General features: G+C 39.5%; 1 protein-coding gene across 6 annotated transcripts in view; it reads right to left on the bottom strand.

Annotated features, from left to right (window-relative positions):
* Positions 1–22,854, bottom strand: part of cacna1hb (calcium channel, voltage-dependent, T type, alpha 1H subunit b) — a 95,535-nt gene extending 72,681 nt beyond the window's left edge. For 5 of the 6 annotated variants that reach the window (XM_066661634.1, XM_066661635.1, XM_066661638.1 and 2 more), the window contains exons 1-5: positions 22,720–22,854; positions 21,803–21,936; positions 16,281–16,378; positions 6,004–6,163; positions 374–686 (exon numbers count right to left, since the gene is read on the bottom strand). In XM_066661634.1, the coding sequence (XP_066517731.1) occupies positions 374–686; positions 6,004–6,163; positions 16,281–16,378; positions 21,803–21,936; positions 22,720–22,854 (840 nt within the window). Of the gene's footprint in view, positions 1–373; positions 687–6,003; positions 6,164–16,280; positions 16,379–21,802; positions 21,937–22,719 lie in introns of those variants that run through there. The other variant, XM_066661639.1, reaches the window with a different exon arrangement.
* Positions 22,855–23,449: the final 595 nt, after the last annotated feature.

The following is a 23,449-nucleotide window of genomic DNA, read 5'->3' as shown; positions in this document are numbered from 1 at the left end:
AAATTGCTTAATATAAAGCACTTGAGTTGCCATTATGTATGAAAGGTGCTCTAACAGATTTGACCGTGAGAGAACACAGTGTTTTAAAACTCCAGCAGCACTGCTGTGTCTGATCCACCCTGCTCGTACCTGCCAAACACAGTTCCACCATGTCAGTGTCACTGCAGTGCTGGCAATGATCTGGCACCCAAACCATACCGGCTTTGTGGTGGCCCTGTAGGTGTTTTATTAGTGAAGAACGGGGTGAAAGAGGGTAAAGAAAGCGTTCAGAGCAGCCAATGGTTGACTGACTGTAATTGTAGGATTGTAGAATATAGTGATATGACTGTGCATACAAAGAAATGTTCTCTTTATCAACATCTCACCCACACACCTGAAAGATGGCGATCCATGCGTATCCTATGTTGTCGAAGTTGATGGCTCCATTGTGTGGATTGAAATCGCTTGCTCTGCAGTGGGTGTAATAAGCATTCCAGTTGACGCACCCATATGGGGTGAGCGCTCTAGGGTTGTGGTCTGTGATGTTATCAGCTCCGAGCTGGCAGTAAACTCGTCCCACTCTGCGGGGCGGTACGTTAGAGCAGCGCAGCATTCCATTCTCCCGATTGGTCGAACAGATAAAGGGGATGTCACCGGAGTCTTCAGGCTTGTAATAAGGACTCAAAAACTGAGTGAGATTGTACTTCCTAGAGGAGAGAGAGAGAGAGAGAGAGAGAGAGAGAGAGAGAGAGAGAGAGAGAGACAGAGAGAGAATTAGCTTGAATTAACCAAAGTTTCTGTTTCTCAACAGAAAAATAAGCAACATATAACAAAATTTGCCTGAGGACAGATTTTAATACCAGGTTCAATGATGCTGAGAGGCAAAAGCACACGGATAAAAACCTACATTTTTTAAAATGTTGACACTTTTTAGATTTATAAATAGAAGGAATAATAAAATTCTACCACTGTTTTTGGTAGTTAATACTAATTAGTGGCATGTATTCTGGCTAGTATTAATATTAAAATTGAATTATTTAAACTGATATGTATTTAACCATGCAGAAAGTGGTCAGCCAATGATGGACAATGTGCCAACATGTTAGTTTGTCCAGGATATAATAATATATGCCACCAGTTAACAAGAGCTAGTTTCATTTATTGAGTCGTTATAAATAAAGCTGTGAAGCTTCAGCCATTTCGGTCACATTCTTAACACCTCATCTCTGACAACAGTCCAGTCTCAGGTTAAGACACGTGTTTTGAACAAGAACAATTTATTAGATTAATACATACTTGAAATAATCGCAAAACAAATCGCAATTTAGATTCCTGTAAAAAAGTTAAACACTTGAAAATCATCATTTAAAAAGAGGGATTTGAGGTTTAGATGAAGGAACGTTAACAGCCTCCCCCTAAAAAAGGTCACTATTATCAATATTACATTAACACCCAGAAGATGTGTAGGTTTATATTAATAATAAAAAAATACATTTTCACTGTCGAATTAAAACATGTATTTCCCAAAATAGTACATTTACTGGTGAAGGTCAATGGAAATGAAAGTAAAAAGATTATATTGGAAGTCATTTTGGAGCATTTCTATAACGTAGTAAACAAAAAAAAATCAACAAATTGGAGATACATGTTTTTTTTCCAGCAAAGACATATAGACACTGTAATGCAAACTCACATCCATTTAATTTTATTCAACTGAATGTAAACTACAGTGATCCCTCGTTTTTCACGGGGGATGTTCCAAGACCACCCGCGAAAAACGAATTTCCGTGAAGTAGAGGAAAGATATGTTTTATGTATTTAATGAGTATTTGGACTTTTAAACTCCTCCCTGTTACTGTTAAGAACCCACCCTTTGCAGTAAACAGTCATTCTATTATGTTCTTCAGCTGGAACTACATTTGATATCCTACCAGTTTCTTTAATAGAGTCATTCCTAAGCTGTGATTTAGCGTCAGTAAATTTCACTCAGATGTGGACATGAAAATTACACTGTACAATGTACTGTACGTAAGAAATACTTGTAAATGATATATTTTGTCACCTACAGGCCTAGTCTAATACGTGTAAATAATTAAAAAAATACTTTTAATTTACACACCATATGAAAATGATATTTTTAGGCGATATAGTGACCATAAGCCCCCTTGAAAAACTTGTGAAATATATTTTAAATTAATTAAAATTAAGCAACGAGTAACGACAATGACTACTGAGAAGACATTTTTGGTCACTGCATTTGTTACGAGTTCCAGCAGGAACAGTGCTGCAAAAGCACATGTTTGAACTTAGAATTAGAATTATATATTACACAAAACACTTTAAAACTTAACTGTACACCTATATCATCCAACTCCGGTTTCTCTACTATTTACCGATAATTTAATTGTTAACTCCTGTAAAGCTGCTTTGTGACATCATCAGGTTGTAAAAAAGCACCTTCCAAATAAATCTGATTTGAGTTGACTACTCCCAGTCTGTAATATCTGAAGATATAATGTTTCATACGTTCGTATTCAAGGAGAGTTTTCCAGTGAAATCACTGTACTGTATGCTTTGCTTTATTTTTCTGTTTTGCTTTCAGTGAATTTATCTCATGCTTTTGTAACCTGTTTGTTGTGCGACACTTCTTGAACAGGAGCAGACGCAATTAAGAAGAACCCTTAGAGCTGGTAAGAAAAGCGTGAAAGAGCAGTAGAGTGATGAAATAAAGCATGACCGACAGTGGCATGAAACCTCCCTGAGCAATATGGTCCGTCCTCAAAAGCTCTGACATTATGTGGCTTCGGGAAGACACAAAGACTGCAATATTCCTCTTTCTCTCAAACTAAGGTGCATGCACACTAGCATGCACACACACACACACACACACACACTTGTTGATACGGGAGAGACGCGATAAGTGGTTTGATTCTCTCAAAGTCATTCGGCCGAGCTCAGCTCACAGCTCATGAAACCCCCATTCAGGCAAGCCTTGATACAGCAGTCGCTCAACTCTGAAAACCTTACAGCTTCCAGATCTAAGTGCTACGAACCATAATATCTTAGCAGTGGAACTCAATTTGTAGGTCCAATTTTCAAGTTTGGAATCACTGCTTCAGATATCCATCTGAAGGTTTCAGATGAATTTCAGATTTTTTTACTTCCCCTATTACATTGCTAGCGCAACGAACTGACTCGTATATCAAATTCCATCAGGCATTTTGGTGAGAGACACTGCTCTAAACCACCAGCCATGCTGATGTCTGGTGGGAGTATCTTGACAACCCCAGAAGATAATGGAAGATAATGATAGTCCCTCAAATCTGCACCGAAAAACTCCAATATTCCTAACTTCTCTGAGCAGCCTGTCTTGTGTTTTCTGACCTAATGGTACCTGAATATTTTTAATCGTTGTTAGCTGCTGTCTAATTGATTTTGACTTCAGGCTCCATACGGTACAGTGCAAATCAAGACACGAGCAGAAAACAGAAAATCTAAATACAAGAAGTATTTAGATTTTCTGTATGGAGTATTTTCTCCATAGATTTAGATTTTCTGTATAAGTATGGAGTCAAACAGAAACCTCTTGGCTTTTTAGATTGACTTCACAATTCAGTGCAATGAAATGTTGACAGCACAAAAACTGAATTTCTATCAGTTATTCAAAGATAATCCACAGAAGGTTATGGCAAAGCAAAGAAGCCACTCCTCTTTTGTTGCTCATCGTACTGGCCGCACAAGAAACCCAAACTCAACAGCACTGGTTGTGTTTGGGAATACTTGAATTACAAGGACCACAAATGCATCTGTCATTAGAATTGGACGTTTTGGAGAAGATGCACCTTAGCCCAAGGTCACCATCCATCAGCTGAGCTTTTACTGCGTCCCCTCAAGTGATAGCACATTCAGTGCTTTTCCACCAATATAAATAGTTTCCCGTTGGAACACAAAAAATAGTGAGATTTTCAGAGGGAACCGTCAAAATGTCTGTGAGCTTGTGACAATAAAGAAAGGGCAGAAAGGGAACAGAGCCTCAAATAATGTTATCAAACTGTGGAGACGGACGGGGTCATTTACAGTGTGTTGTCTAAATAAATAAATGGAAATAAAACAGGAAAATGTTCGGTTGTGCTCAGCGCGACACGAGACACATTGGCTACTTCTCTGTCTGTGAAGAGTGTGGTGTGTTCTCCCTGCGTCTGCGTGGGTTTCCTCCGGGTGACTGTCTGTGAGGAGTGTGGTGTGTTCTCCCTGCGTCTGCGTGGGTTTCCTCCGGGTGACTGTCTGTGAGGAGTGTGTTGTGTTCTCTCTGTGTCTGCGTGGGTTTCCTCCAGGTGGCTGTCTGTGAGGAGTGTGGTGTGTTCTCCCTGTGTCTTCGTGGGTTTCCTCTGGGTGACTGTCTGTGAGGAGTGTGGTGTGTTCTCCCTGTGTCTGCGTGGGTTTCCTCCGGGTGACTGTCTGTGAGGAGTGTGGTGTGTTCTCCCTGTGTCTGCGTGGGTTTCCTCCGGGTGACTGTCTGTGAGGAGTGTGGTGTGTTCTCCCTGCGTCTGCGTGGGTTTCCTCCGGGTGACTGTCTGTGAGGAGTGTGGTGTGTTCTCCCTGCGTCTGCGTGGGTTTCCTCCGGGTGACTGTCTGTGAGGAGTGTGGTGTGTTCTCACTGCGTCTGCGTGGGTTTCCTTCGGGTGACTGTCTGTGAGGAGTGTGGTGTGTTCTCCCTGTGTCTGCGCGGGTTTCCTCCGGGTGCTCCGGGTTCCTCCCACAGTCCAAAAACACACGTTGGTAGGTGGATTGACGACTCAAAAGTATCCATAGGTGTGAGTGTGTGAGTGAATGTGTGAGTGTGTGTGTTGCCCTGTGAAGGACTGGCGCCCCCTCCAGGGTGTATTCCTGCCTTGCGCCCAATGATTCCAGGTAGGCTCTGGACCCACCGTGACCCTGAATTGGATAAGCGGTTACAGATAATGGATGGATGGATATTATCTTAATCTGCTGTAAACAGTGGATTAACCATGACTCTTTTCTGGCTCTGGTGCTGAATTCAGCCACAGTGAGTCTGGAACCGAGCAACCTTGAAATGCATCCTGCTGAAAACTTGTAGAAATGAGGGGCCGTTTCACAGGAGAGCAAAAGGGCTAAAAACTTCCCAAAGGAGTAGAGTCTACTTCAGCAAGAGGGGTAAGTAAGATGGGGTGAGTAGCTGTTAACAACTTTTGGACACAGTTACATTTTTGAGATCTTAAAAGAGAGACTCTTTTTAAAAAATGAATGCTTTTTAAGGACTTTAAAAAAGTCCTGATTTAGGACATTTAAGATCTGCAGCTTCCCTGATTATTTTATAAGTAGCTTAGCTATTTAAGTTCACGCTCAGCCAGTCTTATGACCTCATGAACACACAGAAAACCCAGAGGAATTTAATGAACATCTTCACGGCACATTGGAGACAAGCGTAAATGTTAAACTATACATCTGAGGACACCTTAATATTATAGGTTTTAAAATTGGCAACATTACCACGTGTCCCTGGAGAGGACGTTTTCACAGACGTCAGTTGACCTTGCCCTCGCACAGTTACGAGGTTCTACTCTCTGAATGTCACCGCACTAGCTCTGGTGCACAGCTTGCAGCTGGGTTATGCGGACAGGGTCATTACTCCTAATGTGAGTGCTTCTGGCTTGATGCTAGAACTGTTTATTGCTGTGCCCATGCTTTATGTTTATGTAATTTATACATTTGGTATAGAAAGGTTACAGAGTCTAATGAGCACCTCTGTGCCAAGTTCCCCACAAAATAAAGTCGCAAATAATTTCAGGGAGTTTGTGGACAAGATGCAACCAATATGTGACTGGCAAGAACACTCAGGCACAAGCAAAACCGCTGTGACAGTATGTTCTTGTACATTAACCTCTAGGTGATACAAAGAGAACTTGTCAGTAAAAGTAAAGAAAGCACCAGCTGAGTGTGAGAGTGGATACACTGTTGTGTTTTCTGCATTAATATGAATGCAGGCGGAGTGCCTCTACTCACATCTTTATGTCCTCATCCAGAAAACAGCGGTTCCTGAGAAGCCCCGCCCACAGCTGAACACCAACGATCCCAAAGATGAAGAACACAAAGAAACACAGCAGCAAAACGTTCCCCAGCATGGGTAAAGTGTCCAATAGCAAGGTCACCAGGATGCGCATGCCTACAGCAGAAAAACAGAGTTAATAACTACGTGGAAATCACAAGCATCAAGAAAAATATAAATATTGTTGCTGCTGAAACACAACAAATTAATACAGGTGTCTCAAAAGTAAGAAAACAGAAAAGTAAGGAAACACCCATATATTGGATGTATGAATAAGTTTTATATAGTTTTTTTGTGTATCGTATGTAATTCTTTTGTCATTTTATAGTAACTTTTGCGTAACATTAAAAATGACTCTGTTTTCTGGTTTGTTTCCGTTCAGGAGCCCTGTGTCTTTTAACGTGGAATGGTATATTTGAGGAGAATAAAAAAAGAACTGTTTTTTCGTACGTGGTTTAACTTATCTATAAGTTTATCATTCACTGTTCGAATTGCCACAGAAACTCATTTGAAACTCAAGTTATTCAGTTTTGTAGCATTTTCGCTCTCTGTTTTCTTTCATGCCTTTAGTGAATTCTTCCGAATTCAGAGTCAGTTACATCAAGAGAAAAATATTACACACCTATGGAGCAGGAATAGAGCAATATCCTCAACTAGTGATGCACAATATATCGGTGACTGATATATTATTTGCCAAAATGTGGATTTTTTTTTTGTTAACATTAATGGCCCAATATTGGAATTTTAGCCGATATCACAACCAATAACACCAATAGAGTTTTTTTGTGTTTGCGTATATGCACTGACAGCTGTAAATACACAAATACGTCTGCTGTGTGGACGTTTTTGGGATTACATTTCTGTGTGGTGAAAAAGAATTTAAAATATCAGCGACGCTCAGAACAGATGGCAGGTTAAACAACAGAAAGATATCTCAACCACGGCAGTACAGGAGCCCCTCTTATATAAAACACATGAAAATAGATAGAGTCATTCAGTGTCTGAATTTATTACTGAAACATGATGATAAACGATTACAAACACTTGCTATTTATGCTGCTATCTCCCTCGCTCTCCAAAACAAACCCAGTGCTACACTAATTAGCGCCCCTCTAGAAACCATTCATGTGGAACCAGCAGTAAATCTTTGATAAAAATATAAATGAACTAAAACTAATATACTTAAAAGATAAAATTTAAAAGTACAGAAATACTGAAGAAAAGGCTTGTCCTATGAGAATCCATGATAAAACTAATTCGTTTTTCTTTAATCCATTGCTCTGTATCGACTACTCCAAGGTGCTAATTGTCGGTTATCGCATCAGCCCAAAAAATTCAAAATCGGTGCATCCTTATCCTCAACTCAGTTTTCAACATTTGGACAGTCTAAAAGCTCCAAAATTATGTTTCACTGCTGTGAACAAAGAGAGAGAGAAAGCCTAGCATACCTGACAGAGACATTTTTTTACCTATATACAGACATTTGGGCTTCGTAAACACATTAGACTGATTCCCAGCATGCAAAGAGACTGGAGAGCAGCATATGGTGAGAAAACATTGTCAGAATTTTATAAACATTGTTCACAATTGTTAACATCAAAATGACCATCCTGAAATCGTCTAAACCACATACAATGTCATAACAGTACATTACAACATTATCCCCAAGAACTGAACAAACTGATGCACATGCCTTTGCAGGTCTTTTCTCTTGATGGAACCAATACATTCTTCTCACTTTCCATTTTTGGGTTATTTTTGTCGACTAAAATAAAAAATGGGCATTTTTAATACTATACAACAATTACCATAATTGACAAAAGAGTGGGAGAATGCTTGAATTGTGAATTACAATTATACCTTACACAGAAAATGCTTCAAAACACATTTGTACACCTAATTAACTAGAGAGTGTCTCAAAAGAAAGGAATCAGAAAAGTAAGAAAACACCCATTTAAAGACAGTGATTCAATTTTAGACACCATCTCTTTCCTACAGTTTGTGTCTAAAATTGAATCACTGTCTTTAAACAGGTATTTCCTTACTTTTGAGACACCCTGAGAGTAGCTAAACAAGTCAAGGATGTTTTGGAGATACCTGTTTTTATTCTGGCACTGTTTAAATGGGATAAATAATATATATTAACTGCAGTTCTATGTTACATATCACAGGTGAAAATGAATGATTGATTAAATGAGTATTTTGTTGAGATTTACTCAAGTACTTTTCTCCTAATCAACCATTCTGAATTACTGGAAGGTTTAATATGACAGAGCAGAAGTGGGGTACTCTGGTCCAGGAGAGCTAAATTCCTGTAGAGTTTGGTAATCTTCCTGCTCAAACACACCTGATTCAACTCAGCAGTTAATTATCAGCTTTTTGTTGGGTCAGAACAGAAAAATCAGCAAACTGTGCTGGAGTACGGCCTTCAGTTCCCCAGCCCTGTTGTAGAGTTGCCGATACTAAAAGTGTTTCTGTAATGCAATAAACACTATTTAATCTAATCCTTCACTTTCACTTCAAAACGTGTTCTATTCCAGTGATTAAATGGCTTCAGTTTCAAGCTGTGAATACAGATTTCGAGAGGATAAAAACGGGCTGTGCTAGGATTAAGACGTGCACAACTTGCTGGTTTGTTTTGTACCTTATAAACCCCGAATGCTGGGGTGCTGGAATATTTCTGAACTGCAATATGGGCCTCAGAGTGTAGGAAATGTTTTCTGAGAGTGCTTCTGGATCATGCTGTGCTTGACTGCCACCGTAGTTTTACACGGTCCAAGAGGGAAACCTCACAGTCATGGTATGTTTTTAAAAGAAAGTTTGTGAACAAAACTACCTCAGTTTTAGTGAAATTAGTCACAGTGACTGGTTATGACCAGGGGACTTTCAAAGGGAATACATTCCACAGACAAAACTTCACATCTACTTGAATTTTGTTGATTTTTGCCAAGTAAATTTACATTCTTGGCTGCGCTGACCTCTGAAGTCCTTTTTATAGCAGCCCAGAAGATCCAAAATGGAAGGCTAATATTAGCAACGTCTAATCAAACTTTATTAGTCTGTTTCAGTCAGATCACTCTACAATCATGCTCATTTCTGCCAGTTGTGGGCATTGAGTTAAGAGAGGTTGAAAATCACTTCCACACGCATTTAATCCTGCTCTAGGCAAATCTACATTATCCCAAATATCCTCCTAATATATATTTCAAAGCATCACTTTCCATTAGACATGAACCAGTTACAGGTTTGTGTCAGGGGAAACATGATACAGAGGCATGTTGTGGTGCCCAATTCAAACGCATTCTCCTTTGTGCTCATTGAAGTAAACATGCCTCTTAATGCTCTTAATTTCCATTGGTCAGTTCCCCCTTAAATATGCATTATTGCCAACAACTGCAGTAAAGTGCTAATATTAATTTAATGTACACAGTCTGCTTTTCAATGCATCATACAATCTTTACTTTCCCTTTTTCACTCTTAAAATGTTGTCACGTACCACTACGCATTAGTCATGCATTTGTTTTTGGTTTTTTTTAAACATAAACATATTTGCTAACTTAAAGTATGACGGCAGCTGTGCAAGCTTTAAATTTCTTCTCTCAAGTTCAAATACACAAACACAACCCATTCTCATTCAACTCATTATTTTTCATCACATGAATCAAAGCATTTTAATTTGCAAAGCTGTAAAACAGCATAGGTGAAGCTGCCCCACTGCTAGGAGCCAGACAGGCAATTAGTTAGGAGATTTTCTATTAAAAAATAATGACTACCTATAATCCTAACTAGATTGCAGTTCATTTTACAACATCCTGGAAGCACCTAGAGTCCCAGCTGACTTTTATACTCCAGCTCTGACGATAGCAGTCTACACACACACTGTTGTCTCTCATGTTTGTCACTTGAAGTTTTATCCATATATATGTGCTATAAGAGTACCCATCGGTACGTAAGTAAACCAAGTTGTGCAATATGAATATATACCATAATCACAATATTTCTGTTGTCATTTTGAACATTCTTGTTTTATTTTCAGTGATGGGCATACCAAGGATATTGTCAAAAACCTTTTCAAATATGCAACTTCTGATGCATAAAGTATATCAGGTGTATTAGTGTGATATATTCCCCTCATTACCTTGTCTTTTCTGTTTGCAAAATTCACTAAAGGCTAAGGTACTTTGATTCTTGGAAGGTCATGGGGCAAGTCTACTAACAGTTTGAGCTGTCATAAACCCCAAGGTGTTGTTTATAATTAACTATCATGATATACAACAGAGGCACAGAAGCCCTTTAGTGTCGACAATATGATCAAAGAAGTGGTGGCTGCTATTTTGACAATTTGTCTTATGACATACAGCAGAGATTCTCAAATCCAGATCTTGGATCCAACTTCTAGACCAAGATTTTAAAATGGCTGGCCAGTAAGACACTATGGCTACATTTATACAGCAAGTAAAATGGGCCCAAACCAAATTTCTCTAACAAATTATTATTATTATTATTATTATTATTTTTCCTACTGTTCACACTGTCTATATAATTGAGACCTACATCTGACATCCGTCTGAACAGATCATGTGCCTAAACTGACACGCATACACAAATGGAAGAAAAGGTCCATTTGTTCCATCCAAAGCGCTTTAATTTTGAAATGAAGGAATGGATTTGGACCGGTGTTTTACAGTGCAGTGCTGTTTCACAAAATGAACATTTTCTTTTTGTGATAAACACAGCAAAAATTAAAGACTTAAATTAATATTTAAACATAACTGATTCCAAAAGGTGGGCAGCACAGTTGCGCAGCAGGTAGTGTCACAGTCACAAAGCTCCAGGGACCTGGAGGTTGTGGGTTCAAGTCCCTGCTCCGGGTGACTGTCTGTGAGGAGTGTAGTGTGTTCTCCCTGTGTCTGCGTGGGTTTCCTCCGGGTGACTGTCTGTGAGGAGTGTGGTGTGTTCTCCCTGTGTCTGCGTGGGTTTCCTCCGGGTGACTGTCTGTGAGGAGTGTGGTGTGTTCTCCCTGTGTCTGCGTGGGTTTCCTCCGGGTGACTGTCTGTGAGGAGAGTGGTGTGTTCTCTCTGTGTCTGCGTGGGTTTCCTCCGGGTGACTGTCTGTGAGGAGTGTGGTGTGTTCTCCCTGTGTCTGTGTGGGTTTCCTCCATGTGTTCCAGTTTCCCCACACTCTCCAAAAACACACATTGGTAGGTGGATTGGTGACTCAAAAGTGTCTGTAGGTGTGAGTGAATGATATCAGGGGAGCAGAGCTGGACTTTAGATATTTAAGGCATCACCCGTCTTCAAAAGTGTTCAACAGTCCTATATTATCACCCACTCCTAACTCTTTTATGTTATGAAACTGAATTCAGCAGTTTTTTTTGTTGACGATATATATATATATTTATTAAAAAAAACAAAACTTCCAGTTCGCCTTAAATGTTGCAGTAATGTCAGGTGCTAGAATGTAAGTGATTCACTATTTACGGTGGAACTGGAAATTAGCTAGCTACTGACAGATTCATCACCATACAACTAGTGATGGTTTATGGTTATTATGAATAAATCCTTAATTCTGAATTTTGTTAATAGTGGTGTTGAGAAACAAACAGGCCAACATGAGGTATATTTTGTTTTATAATGTAGTACACCTTCAGAGTTTGTGTTGTCTGAGTCACAATATATAATTGACTTAGTCAATATAATTGAAAAAGACTGATACTTTTAGCAAATCACAATTTTTTTTTATCCCCCTCAAACTAATAATGATTTTCTAAGAGCAAGTACTATTTTAGCAAACTGGTCAGATTCATGAGAATGTAAGTATTGTGACTTATACTTGTATTACTGTTTGTTTCTTACCAATATCTGTGTAAAAATAATGAGTGCAAACTGACTTAAAATATACTCATACATTCTGTATGCCCTCAGACCCAAAAGCAATCTTACGTCTTACCTACACTGGGGGCGTCTGAGGGATGGACAGAGGGTAATGATGCTATTCTATCACGCCGCAGCAGACACTATTATATGTCAAGGAATCTCAGTTTGACTTGTCAGCTTCTCATTTAAAACTAATGGTTTTGGCAGCAATGAAAGTGATGGACGTATGGGAGCACTCCTCCCTCCAAACAATTTTTGAAAAACTTATTAAACAGGCAAAGGGAATTATCTCAGACGCCTCCCATATCCTGCATTCGGAATTTGAACTGCTCCCTTAAGGGAGGATTCCAATTAGAATAGATACAAAAAAGTATTTCATTCTTCTATCAGTGAATCTTATAAACTCAAGAAATAGGAAGAAATGTTTGTAGTGCACCATGTGTACTTTGTATTTTAATTTATTCTGTTCATGCTTTGTGTACTGCACATTATTTATTTATTTTTTAAACGCTCTGTGAATGTCAGTGATTACTTTAATAGTCCCTGTAATTTATGTGGCCGCCTCTTTCTGTCCAAAGCAAATTTCCCTATGGGACAAATACGGTAATTTGGGGAGCACTGAGAGAAATGCTGTAGTTCCAGAAGGTGCAGTTTGAGCACTGTTTAGTAATCTGTGATTCTGGGATGAGCCAACAGTGATCAAACCATGGACCCAATTTGCATTTAGTGGAGTTCAGTGGGCCACATGCCTGATTCCTATCAGTTCAGCTTCTTAAGTAGTAACTAAATGTTCTACCACATATTTTATAAAATGTTCTTAAACCTCAAGGCACATCAATTGACATCAATATTCATTCATATACATTTTTTGGTCCCAAAATACAGGAAATATGATAAGACTTTATTAATCCTGAAGGAAACTGCAGTATTATTAAATACTGCTAAGATTTAAGTATTAAAATACAGGTCAGTTCCTAACTTTTTAATGCTATTGTACATTCTATTGTATCCTGCTTTTATTTTCATTTCTAATTAATAGTCTATTACATATGAACTCTTTTTTTTTTTTAAATGACACAAAATATCTTTGATGTGAAGCACTGGACAGCACCCGCTTGTGGAGCTAATCACGTGTGTTTATTTATTAGAATGACAGATTACAAGCCAGTGCCATGAGTTGCTTCGAATCTAAAAAAAATCCTAATAACAATGCTTAATTAATATTGAAATAGTTAAAGTAATCACATGTTCAGTATTTAATTATTTTGCTATATTACATCTTCCAGTTTTCAGTTGCAGGATTTTTCCATGCCTAAAGTTCAGTCTTGATTGCAATTTCTGCTTTTCAGAATCCAACTAATCTCAAACACACTTGAGGGCTGAGTTCTGGGGTGGACAGTCCACTGTTAGGTTCTTCTGTATCAGTTCTTTCTGTTCTCAGTAATGAGATCCATGTCTTTTTAGACTCTGCCTAGTTCATATCTTATATAATTAATGTTTTGAGCTCCAGTTTTATAAACTACTGCTTTTACCCACATTTCTACATTTTTTTAAACTTTTGCACATGGATTGTATCCATCTCTACAAAAAATGAATATTTAATACTTAACAATTTTGCGCCATATTGCCTGGAAATAAAGAAAATGAGCTGACTTTGACGCAGTGCTTTACATCTACATTTCCCTTTTTATGGGGCAAACGAGAGACACACTCAGACTCTAATTATCAAACGCAATTGATGTATGTACTATAAGTATTAGCTTTTTCTCTGCAGCTTCTCAAAGCAGCATTTTTAATAAGATGGGTAACATTTTGGCATAGTGTACATATCACAAAAATGTTTTTTATGACAGCGACAACATAAATTAAACATAATAACCTCCTGGTGTCTGGGAGGTGTGTGCATTCCAGGAAAATCACATTTGAAAGATATTATGGAAGCATGCGTGATTATAGAGTGCCTGTTCTGGCTCTGGGAATGAACTATCCTGTGACAGAAGGAGACATCCATGCAGTACTGATGTAACCTAGATGGCTTGTTTGCATATAATGCTGCCCGTGGTCGCTGCAGCTTTATTTCAAACCTGAATAATTCTGCGTAAGACTAATACAAGCCCAGTGACGGGATTAAAAGTGGCAGATGTACATGTGCTGTGCCTTCACATTCAGACACCAAACACGCAGGTCAGAGGTTAATGCACATATGGACATGCTTTATTCCTGTCCAGAGTATGTAACATTCTGAACGATCTATGGAGAGGCTTAAACATACACACACTCCACAATGCACAAGGAAAATCAAATCAACTAAACAGTCTAGTGAAGATGTACAAAGAGACACACACACACACACACACACACACACACACACACAATGAGTGCATCATCGCACTCTTGCGGTGCTTGGCTAACACCCTGTTCAGTGGTTTGAGAGTAATCGAATTGGAAACTTAACAGCCACGGGGTCTCATTCCTCACTGAGTCCAAAATCTATTGCTGCACTGCTGCACTCACATTCCAAACAACGTATTTATCTGTTTGCTGACAACATCCTCGAAACTGAGAGGGAATATTTTGATGCTTCGTACTGACTTTTAAGAAACCGCTGCGAATGGCTACTCCGTATCTTAACGCTGAATCGGAAGTCTTCCAAACGTTGATATATGTGTGTGTTGTGCTGCAGAGACGCTGAGATATGGAAGCCTATAGGGAAGCATAATTCTAGACATTGAGCTGTAAAAGTCAACTTCACTGAGTGGCTTTTTCATTGCGTTTAGGAAGCGGTAACTGCGCCTCCGTACGTGACAGAACAAGTGAGAGGGTATGCGTCTATAAATATTGTGCCCGTATCTTTTTCCATCTCAGCGCGGCCCAAATCATTTCAAATCAATGCGCATGGAAGGGTGAGAGAGGGTATAGCGCCTAGCCTCAGTGCCTGCCTTCATTACATCACAAGACTGTGGAGCAGTGGCCCTTGTGGCTTTGTTTTTCCAAATGAGCATATATATATATAGGCTGCAATCACTGGATTAGGAACACCTACCTTGGATCTGCACTCACTGTCCATTTAATCAGCCGCACTGACCACACAGGAGCACTTCAATTACAGGCTGTAGTCTGTCTGTAGCTCTGCATACTTTCTTATCCCCATTTCACTCTTCAACTCTTCAACTCTTCAACTCTCAGGACTCCCACAGGAGCAGCACAGAGCAGGTATGAATTTGGGTGGTGGATTATACTCACTGATGTGGTGGTGTGTTTGTGGATCAGACACAGCAGTGCTGCTCAAGTTTTTAAACCATGTATCCACTTACTGTCCTTTCTGCTTTTGCTCCACCTCGTAGACGGAAAGTCAGGGACAGCAGCTCATCTCTTGCTGCAGTTGTGTCGTTCGTCCATCAGTGGTATTTTCGCTTGGTCCAGCAGTGACACTGAGAGCTTTAAAAGCTCAAGCAGCTCAATTTAATTGTCCTGTTGGAGGGGGGATCCTGACCATTGAAGAACGGGATGTAATGGGGATAAGGAAGTAGCAAAAGATAGACTCCAGTCCTTAACTGTAGAACTACAAAGGGCAATGAGTAGATACAAGGTAGGTGTTCCTAATCCAGTGATCATTCAGTGAAATTATAATCACTGCATTTATCGATATTCTTTTTAAATCAAATTCAAATAGCAAAGACAGAACACAGAACAAAAGACAAACAACAACATAGCAAAACAAAAATACAGCACAAAAACTAGTGAGAGTACATAGTGAGACAGTGAGCAGCACAGAGCCAAAGGGTTAAAACAGCCTGCTAAAACTGACATTTTAAATGAACAAAAGACAGCAAGCTGAGATCTCATTGGGTAGTTGCTTGTGTGATTGTTATAGTGTCTCTGATGAACATACATAATGTCAATGACAACTTTGGGAACCACATAAACAATTAGGAACGCCTGGGCATACGTCCCTGGAGTTTTCATAGAAAAACTTAAAATCCTTTTGCTTATTTTATTGTGAGACATCCCGAATATGGTTAGAGTTGAGGTTCTTTAATTAGCTGCGTTTCAGAAGTCATTTTTTTTATGTGATGCTAGTTGCAAAGCTTTAACCACACATAAAGCATCATTCTGAATGTTTGGTTGCACTAATTGCACTGGCTGCATTATGCTATAGGCCAGGCTATTATCCGGTAATTATTAACCGCCACGGGAGATGCTGACTCAAGCTTAGTGAACCACTCAATGAGTAACACTGCTCTACAGCGAGTGTGATAGCTGTAATTGTGTGTGAGAGAGAGAGACAGAGAGAGAGAGAGAGAGAGAGAGAGACAGAGAGAGAGGGAGGGAAGAGTGAAAGATAGAGAGACACTTACTTGGCACTCTGTTGATGGCCCGAAGTGGTCTGAGGACTCGAACCGTTCTGATTGCAGAGAAGCTAACGTTGTGCCCATCTAGAGAGTACTCCAACATCCTATTTGCAACAGACACACACACATTTCTTTCAGCAATTTAAATTAGCTCAAACAAAGTATCCAGACACCCCTCCTAATGAGTGAGTCCAGCTACGGCACCCACTGCTGACACAAGCATTCCTGCACAAAAATAGCTTCTATAATCTCCATAGAAAAGCAATGACCAATAGAATGCAGAAAGATACTGATTTCAGAAGTAATGGTTTTATAATGTAAAAATAAAAATGTCAAAACATCATTTGCTAACAATCTCCTGGAATTTTGATTTGAGAGAATGATGCAGGCTTGTTTCATCAATATTCAGTCATCCACTGATATCACTACAGTCTACAGGTGTCCAAACCATATTTAAAAGTGCAACACTGGACATTATAAACATTAATACATCAGCAAACAACTAATTTCAATGTAAAGATACAGTGGAGTCACACTCCTTCTGTTGTTGTGTGTTGTCCTCGGCTCCTTGTCTTTTATATAATGAGTCTGGCTATGAGTGCATGTTAGTGTGTGTGTGTGTCCCACACCACCCTGGGCTGTTATGTTGTGCCCTCTCGAAGAGACAAGACAATGACCACAGCATTCGAGGTTCAACAGAATGTGACCATCCAATATATTGTTACTGAAAAAAACCCAAACATTTTATTTCAAATGATGTTCATTGTTGAATGGTGCGTTTTTTTTTACTTAAAGGCTAAGCACCACTTAATGGACCTCCATGAATATTTCTCATTATTTTAGTTACTGACAGATATAAGTATGAATTAAAATGAAAATAGCAGCTTAATTTCCTTTAAAACTGACAATTTTATTAAATTGACGGAAAAAACCCGAGCTCTCTACGGAAATTCTTGAACCCAACCGTGACGTCACTGGTGGACAACAGCTGAACAACGCCGCGGTAAAACACCGTTATGACTGACTGTTATGACAGTATCTAGCTAAATAACCAACATTAATCATGACAATAGCCTAGCAATAAGCTAAACTCAGATTTAGAGGCACCGTTATTCTTGTAAATGTGATCGAAGTCGAACTCGAATTCATCCGACACTATAAACCTCCGTAATGCAGCTACGTAGCCGAGTATAATCTGAGACACCGAGTTTAGCGAGTCAAGCTAACGCTAACTAACACCAACTAAAACAGGCGAAGTGAGTGTCCTTACCCTGTTTACCTCCATGTTACAGAGGCTCTTGAACACCTTTCGTTGGTGTCCTTACATGTCCATATTGTTGGAAAAGCGCCAGTGAAATGAGCTACAGATAACGGAGTGAGCGGATGGTCCTTTCCAAAGTGCCCGTTTAAAGTTGACAAATGTAGTCCATTTTCTGGATATTTTGGGATCTTTGGGCCATTTGTTCACAGATGTCCCACTGTACCGTATTTTCTGCACTATAAGGCGCACCGGATTATAAGGCGCACCTTCATTGAATAACCTATTTTAAAACTTTGTCCATATATAAGGCGCACCGGATTATAAGGCGCATACAATAGATGCTACAGTGAGGCTGGGGGTTACGTTATGCATCAATTAGATGGAGCTGCGCTAAAGGGAATGTCAACAAAACAGTCAGATAGGTCAGTTCAACTTTATTAATAGATTACAACCCAGCGTAGTTTAAGGTAAAACATGTAGTGCAATGTTAATATACCCCACATAGTGTGGGGGGGACTTTTCCTCGATTCAATAATAATAATAATCACAATATAGTAACACTCGAAATAGTGCAAAGCGATAACAATATATCAATAACTCAACGTTGCTCAAACGTTAAAATCACACAACACACAAAATAAACGCGTAAAGCTCACTTTACTAAGTTATTCCTCTATTCCCGTGTTCTTCTGCCTAATTGATCGCCTTGAGTTTAAACTCTGCGTCATATGCGTGTCTCTTAATAGGAGCCATTTTGGGGTCTTTACATAAAAAACAAATGGAAATGAAATATATATACCGGTATATATCCAGCATGCACCGCGCGCGGAAGAAAATGAAGTAGGCGGCTGCTTACCGTAGTTGCGAGACCTGTTGTGGCTCAATATTGGTCCATATATAAGGCGCACCGGATTATAAGGCGCACTGTCGGCTTTTGAGATAATTTGAGTTTTTTAGGTGCGCCTTATAGTGCGGAAAATACGGTACATTGAATGATTGCAGCCAAAAACAACACACCTTTTCATCATTTTGCATTAAATTAAGTGCAACTTCTAGAGTTGTTGTCCACCATCTACGTCACAGGCAAGACGCCTATTAGAGTTTCTGAACACCGTTGGGGGGGGGGACCAACGGTCTTTTAAACCTTATTTCTTGAATTAGTAAGAAATAACATGTTTTCTGACTATCAATAAACACAAGTTAGGAACTCAAATTCCACTGTATTTATTTGTTTGACACTTTCATAGAGCTGCTTCTTAGCCTTTAAGGCAGCAAGATATGGTTACGGTATTGAATTAAAGTTTCATTTTAAACGTACATATTTTGTCCACTTCTAGAGTGAAGGCAGTGACTAAATCACCTGGAGCCTCATTTATAAAGGGTGTGTACGCACAAAAACAAAGTCTGAAATGTGCATATGTAACATCTATTGCAATAATTGTGATTTTTAAAGAAATACTTTGTGTAAATATGAGCATATATTTAAACAAGGTTTAACCCATGTGTACCCTTAAAATGTTGCAATGAGTGCAAATGTTATGTGGTAAATTAGGATCTGTATAAAACATAAAGATTAAAGAAGAATTAAAGAAGATTAACACTCACTTGTTTAAAATAACTTTTAAAAATGCAAAATATTATAAAAAATTAGTTTCATTGCTTGCTGTACCTCATTCTACTTTTTTATTCAGATTTTATTATTTAAATAATTTTAATCTGTTTTGCTTTATCTCATTGTAATACATTCATTTGCAAAGAAATTTTTAAACTCTGTTTAGAAAAGTGCCATATAATAATATCATTATTACTATTATTATTAATATAATTACAAGAAACTAAACTCCATAACAAATAGACAGTAAGTCATTATGGGCTGGTAATAGTTGCAGATGACATCAAATGCAGGTAACATCTGTAACACAGAATCAATACACTGTCAGTTATAATGGCTTTTTTGGCGCTAATAAAACCTAGCTAACTGACAAATAATGCAACATGTTTTCCAAAATCAAAATCAATTTTTTTTTGCAAACAATGATGACTGTTTAATGAGCCGATTTAAATTTGTTTACTGCTGTAGCCTCATGTTGTCACTCAACTAACTTGCATTTGTTTGTAATGCCACGACTGAGGCCACCAAACAACACATTTTTCCTCGCCTCGACCTCTGAAACAATAAATTCAACCTCACAGTCTCCAAAGATTCTCTATTTTGCCTTTCGGTCCTCCATTGTCTCCACTATCTCACTCGAAAATGAACAGAGAAGCCCATGTTTATTCACAATCTTATTTGAATGGACCATTTATAGGTAAATGTGGGTGTTACGGACCCTGAACGCGAGTTTTGAAGAAGGTTGTGATTTATAAATTGAAAACAGCGTTCAGTTGTGGTACGCATGGTTTTTTAAACATGACTTTTTTGGGCGCACATTTTTTTCTGGCTTTTGTGCACACGCGCACTTTCATGTCACAATCCATGCAGTTTTATAAATGAGGCCCCTGGTCACTTCCACCTCTGCCATTTATACTGCCTCAACTTCCTGTAATCGGCGGCACGGTGGTGAAGCATGTAGTGTCACAGTCACACAGCTCCAGGGGTCTGGAGTTTGTGGGCTCGAGTTCCTCTCCGGGTGACTGTCTGTGAGGAGTGTGGTGTGTTCTCCCTGTGTCTGCATAGGTTTCCTCCGGGTGACTGTCTGTGAGGAGTGTGGTGTGTTCTCCCTGTGTCTGCATAGGTTTCCTTCGGGTGACTGTCTGTGAGGAGTGTGGTGTGTTCTCCCTGTGTCTGCATAGGTTTCCTTCGGGTGACTGTCTGTGAGGAGTGTGGTGTGTTCTCCCTGTGTCTGCATGGGTTTCCTCCGGTTTCCTCCCACGGTCCAAAGACACCCATTGGTAGGTGGATTGGGGACTCAAAAGTGTCCGTAGGTGTGAGTGTGCGTGTGAATGTTTGGCACCCTGTGAAGGATTGGCGCCACCTCCAGGGTGAGTTCATGCTTTGTGCCCAGTGATTCTGGGTAGGCTCTGTACCCACCACGACCCTGTATTGCAGATATCCTGTGATCGTCCCGAAAGTGCAAACCATCCTATAAAGCATGTACACAGCACATGGATCCAACCTTGAATCCACTATTTTGGTTCGGATCAAACAAAGTAGGTGTGAAATCACACTAAGACCTGCCAAAGTCCTGTAACATGTCTCTGACCTGGTGTTTCTTCTCCTCTTGTGTAACTCTTGTGTAGCTAAATAATGTTCTGTTTTCATGTGTGACTGACTGGAGTAGGCAAGATTTGCTGTTCATGATCTCCACTCTGCTCAATGGGAAAATGGAAGGTGTGGCTGAATATGTAGCTTTTTTTTTGGTCTAGGTTTCTGGTGCTCTAGTGTGACATCTACTGGCAGAACATCATGTTACACTTTTAAACCATGATTTAGTTAACTGTGATGATCTTTGGTAGTTATAGAGCACCTTCTGCCCTGTAGCAACAGGAGCCCAGGAGCAAACAGATCAAATAATACCTAGTGTTCCTTTAATGATGCTAATAACCAATATATTAGAAAAATAAGGAAGAAATAAAGCTTGTGTTGTGGTGCATTAGCTAGTCCTGAGCTAGAACATTAAGTTGGAAAGCATACAGTACATTTACAACGTTTACTCCATATAATATAGTGTAATTTTTCATATCATTTTGTTCTTATAAATGTAAGACTTTTCAAAGCATTTTCAGCCACTCCTTATTTTTACTGCTTCAAAAAACGTCTCAGAGTCACCCAGGTGCGGAACTGAATCACGTAAAAAAATTCAGTGACTCCTAACACCCATACTAGAGAAACAAATACCAATACAGTGCGAATATAATGGATTCAAATTATTCGGGTCAAGCCTAGTATTCTGCAAGTCAAAGAAGCCATGGTGGCATGATTTATTGAATGAGATTTGACAAGGCCCACTCGAAAAGATATGCAAAGAATAATAGGACTGGTAAGATGGAGGAATGACTGCAAATCAGTGAAAGATGCAGAGAGAGATAGTGGGGAAGAGTCAGAAAGAGAGAGAGAGATATTGAGAGTATATTGGAGTGAGAATCGGGTGATCTTTGGGATTGCCTGATAGTAATTGTCATTCATGAGCATATCTGTGACACATCGACTTGACATTAGGACTGGAACTGACATTAAAACTTGAACTGACATTAAACACACACACACACACACACACAGAGAGATAATAGGGCTCTTTCGGTCTCTTTTTCAGTTCTGGTCACTCACCCTGCCATGACAATAAAGAGGTCCAGCCGGTTCCACGTGTCGCCAAGGTAACACCTGGGTCCAAACACCCCCAGAGCCACCATCTTAACCACCATCTCCACAGCGAAGAAGGCAAAGATGAAGTCGTCAAATGCCTACAGAGAAACACAGCTGTGTTGTCATTTCTGTATTGCAGTATTAGCAGTTTAATTAAAGTTTATTTTAATATATCCTTAAATAAGCTTAAAGAAACACTACGTACTATTTTTTTACCTTAAAATATTAGCTTCAAAATGGTGGTTATGCTCCTTTGAGCTGTAATAGGGAGAATAGAGCCTTTGTCTTTGCTACTCTGGGCTCAGCACTGCGGAAACTATGTAACTCTTGTTGGAGGGTAGGAAGCCACTCCCCTCCCTCTCCGTCCTCACTGATTTCAGTAACACTACAAGGGAGCCCAATGAGAGGGGAGGAGGATGACTTACCTTGTGTTCCTCTAATGCTATGCAAATATTTAACTGCCTCAGCATATGTAAATGTATGTCACTAATGTTACAGTTCATTTGCAAGTCCAATCATAATGATCATCAAAAACCACCCCTACGCACGGTGCTACCTAGAACAGAAGTGGAGTGAAGTAGTGCTCTCCTTGTAGTGTGTGAACCTCCCAATAAATTCATATTAGCGGCAACTCAAAACTTCAAAGGTCTCTGAGGAGTCATGACCTACCCTTCACCCTCCCAGCATGGTGACACTATCTAATGGGTGGATCTGGCAATGACGTATGAACATTTTACTGCTTCATTAATAACTGGATACCATATACAAACGGCCAGGCTGTGTTTCATATGCTGGCCTTTTACTGCTACAATTACAGTGACAAAGAGGAGGCACAGCCATAAAAAAGGCAGTAAATTCAGTAAAGCTGTTTCCTACTGTACCTGCAGAATGCTGCACCTCTCTGAGTGACACTCCAGGTCCTGGCAGGGCTGGAACATGCCGAGTGTGACGCAGTTGAGCAGAATCACCAGCATACTGACTCGCTCAAACCACGTAGAGCTGAGGTTAAGGCTCATAAAGTTTCCATTAGACACAGATATTTACAGGGCATTAGGGTTTAGGGCTTCACAGTACAATGGCATAAAACTGATTACAATGTTCTAACATGCTGCATCACCAAATCAGATTTACTCTAATTAAACTCTAATCTGAGAGTAAGTAAATACTTAAAGGAACACTGTGTAATATTTTTCCCTTAAAATTACAGCTTCAAAATCATTGTGATGACTCACTGAGCTGTAATAGGGAGAACAGAGCCTCTGTTGTTGCTAGTCTGGGCTCAGCACTGCAGAAAGTGCCGTATGTAACTTTTGGAGGAGGGTAGGAAACCATGCTCCCTTCCCTTTCCTAATGACTTCAATACAGTGCTGTAAAATCATAATTACACTAGAGGGAGCCCCAGGAGCAAACCCCCCAAATCTTACCTAGTGTTCCTTTAATAAGCATACATCAATATATCCTTTGCAATATGCATATCCAGTCAATACAGTGATTGGTTTATTTACATTTAGGAATATTCACATTGCACCAATCTGTACACTGGCAACACTGTGCTTAGGATTTTGCTTTCTACCGATATACAGTGTAGTACAGTTTTACAGCAAGCACAGG

This window comes from Hoplias malabaricus, chromosome 2, assembly GCF_029633855.1.
Source record: "Hoplias malabaricus isolate fHopMal1 chromosome 2, fHopMal1.hap1, whole genome shotgun sequence".
NCBI classification, from domain to species: Eukaryota; Metazoa; Chordata; class Actinopteri; order Characiformes; family Erythrinidae; genus Hoplias; species Hoplias malabaricus.
This window is presented reverse-complemented; position numbering and strand designations above follow the sequence as displayed.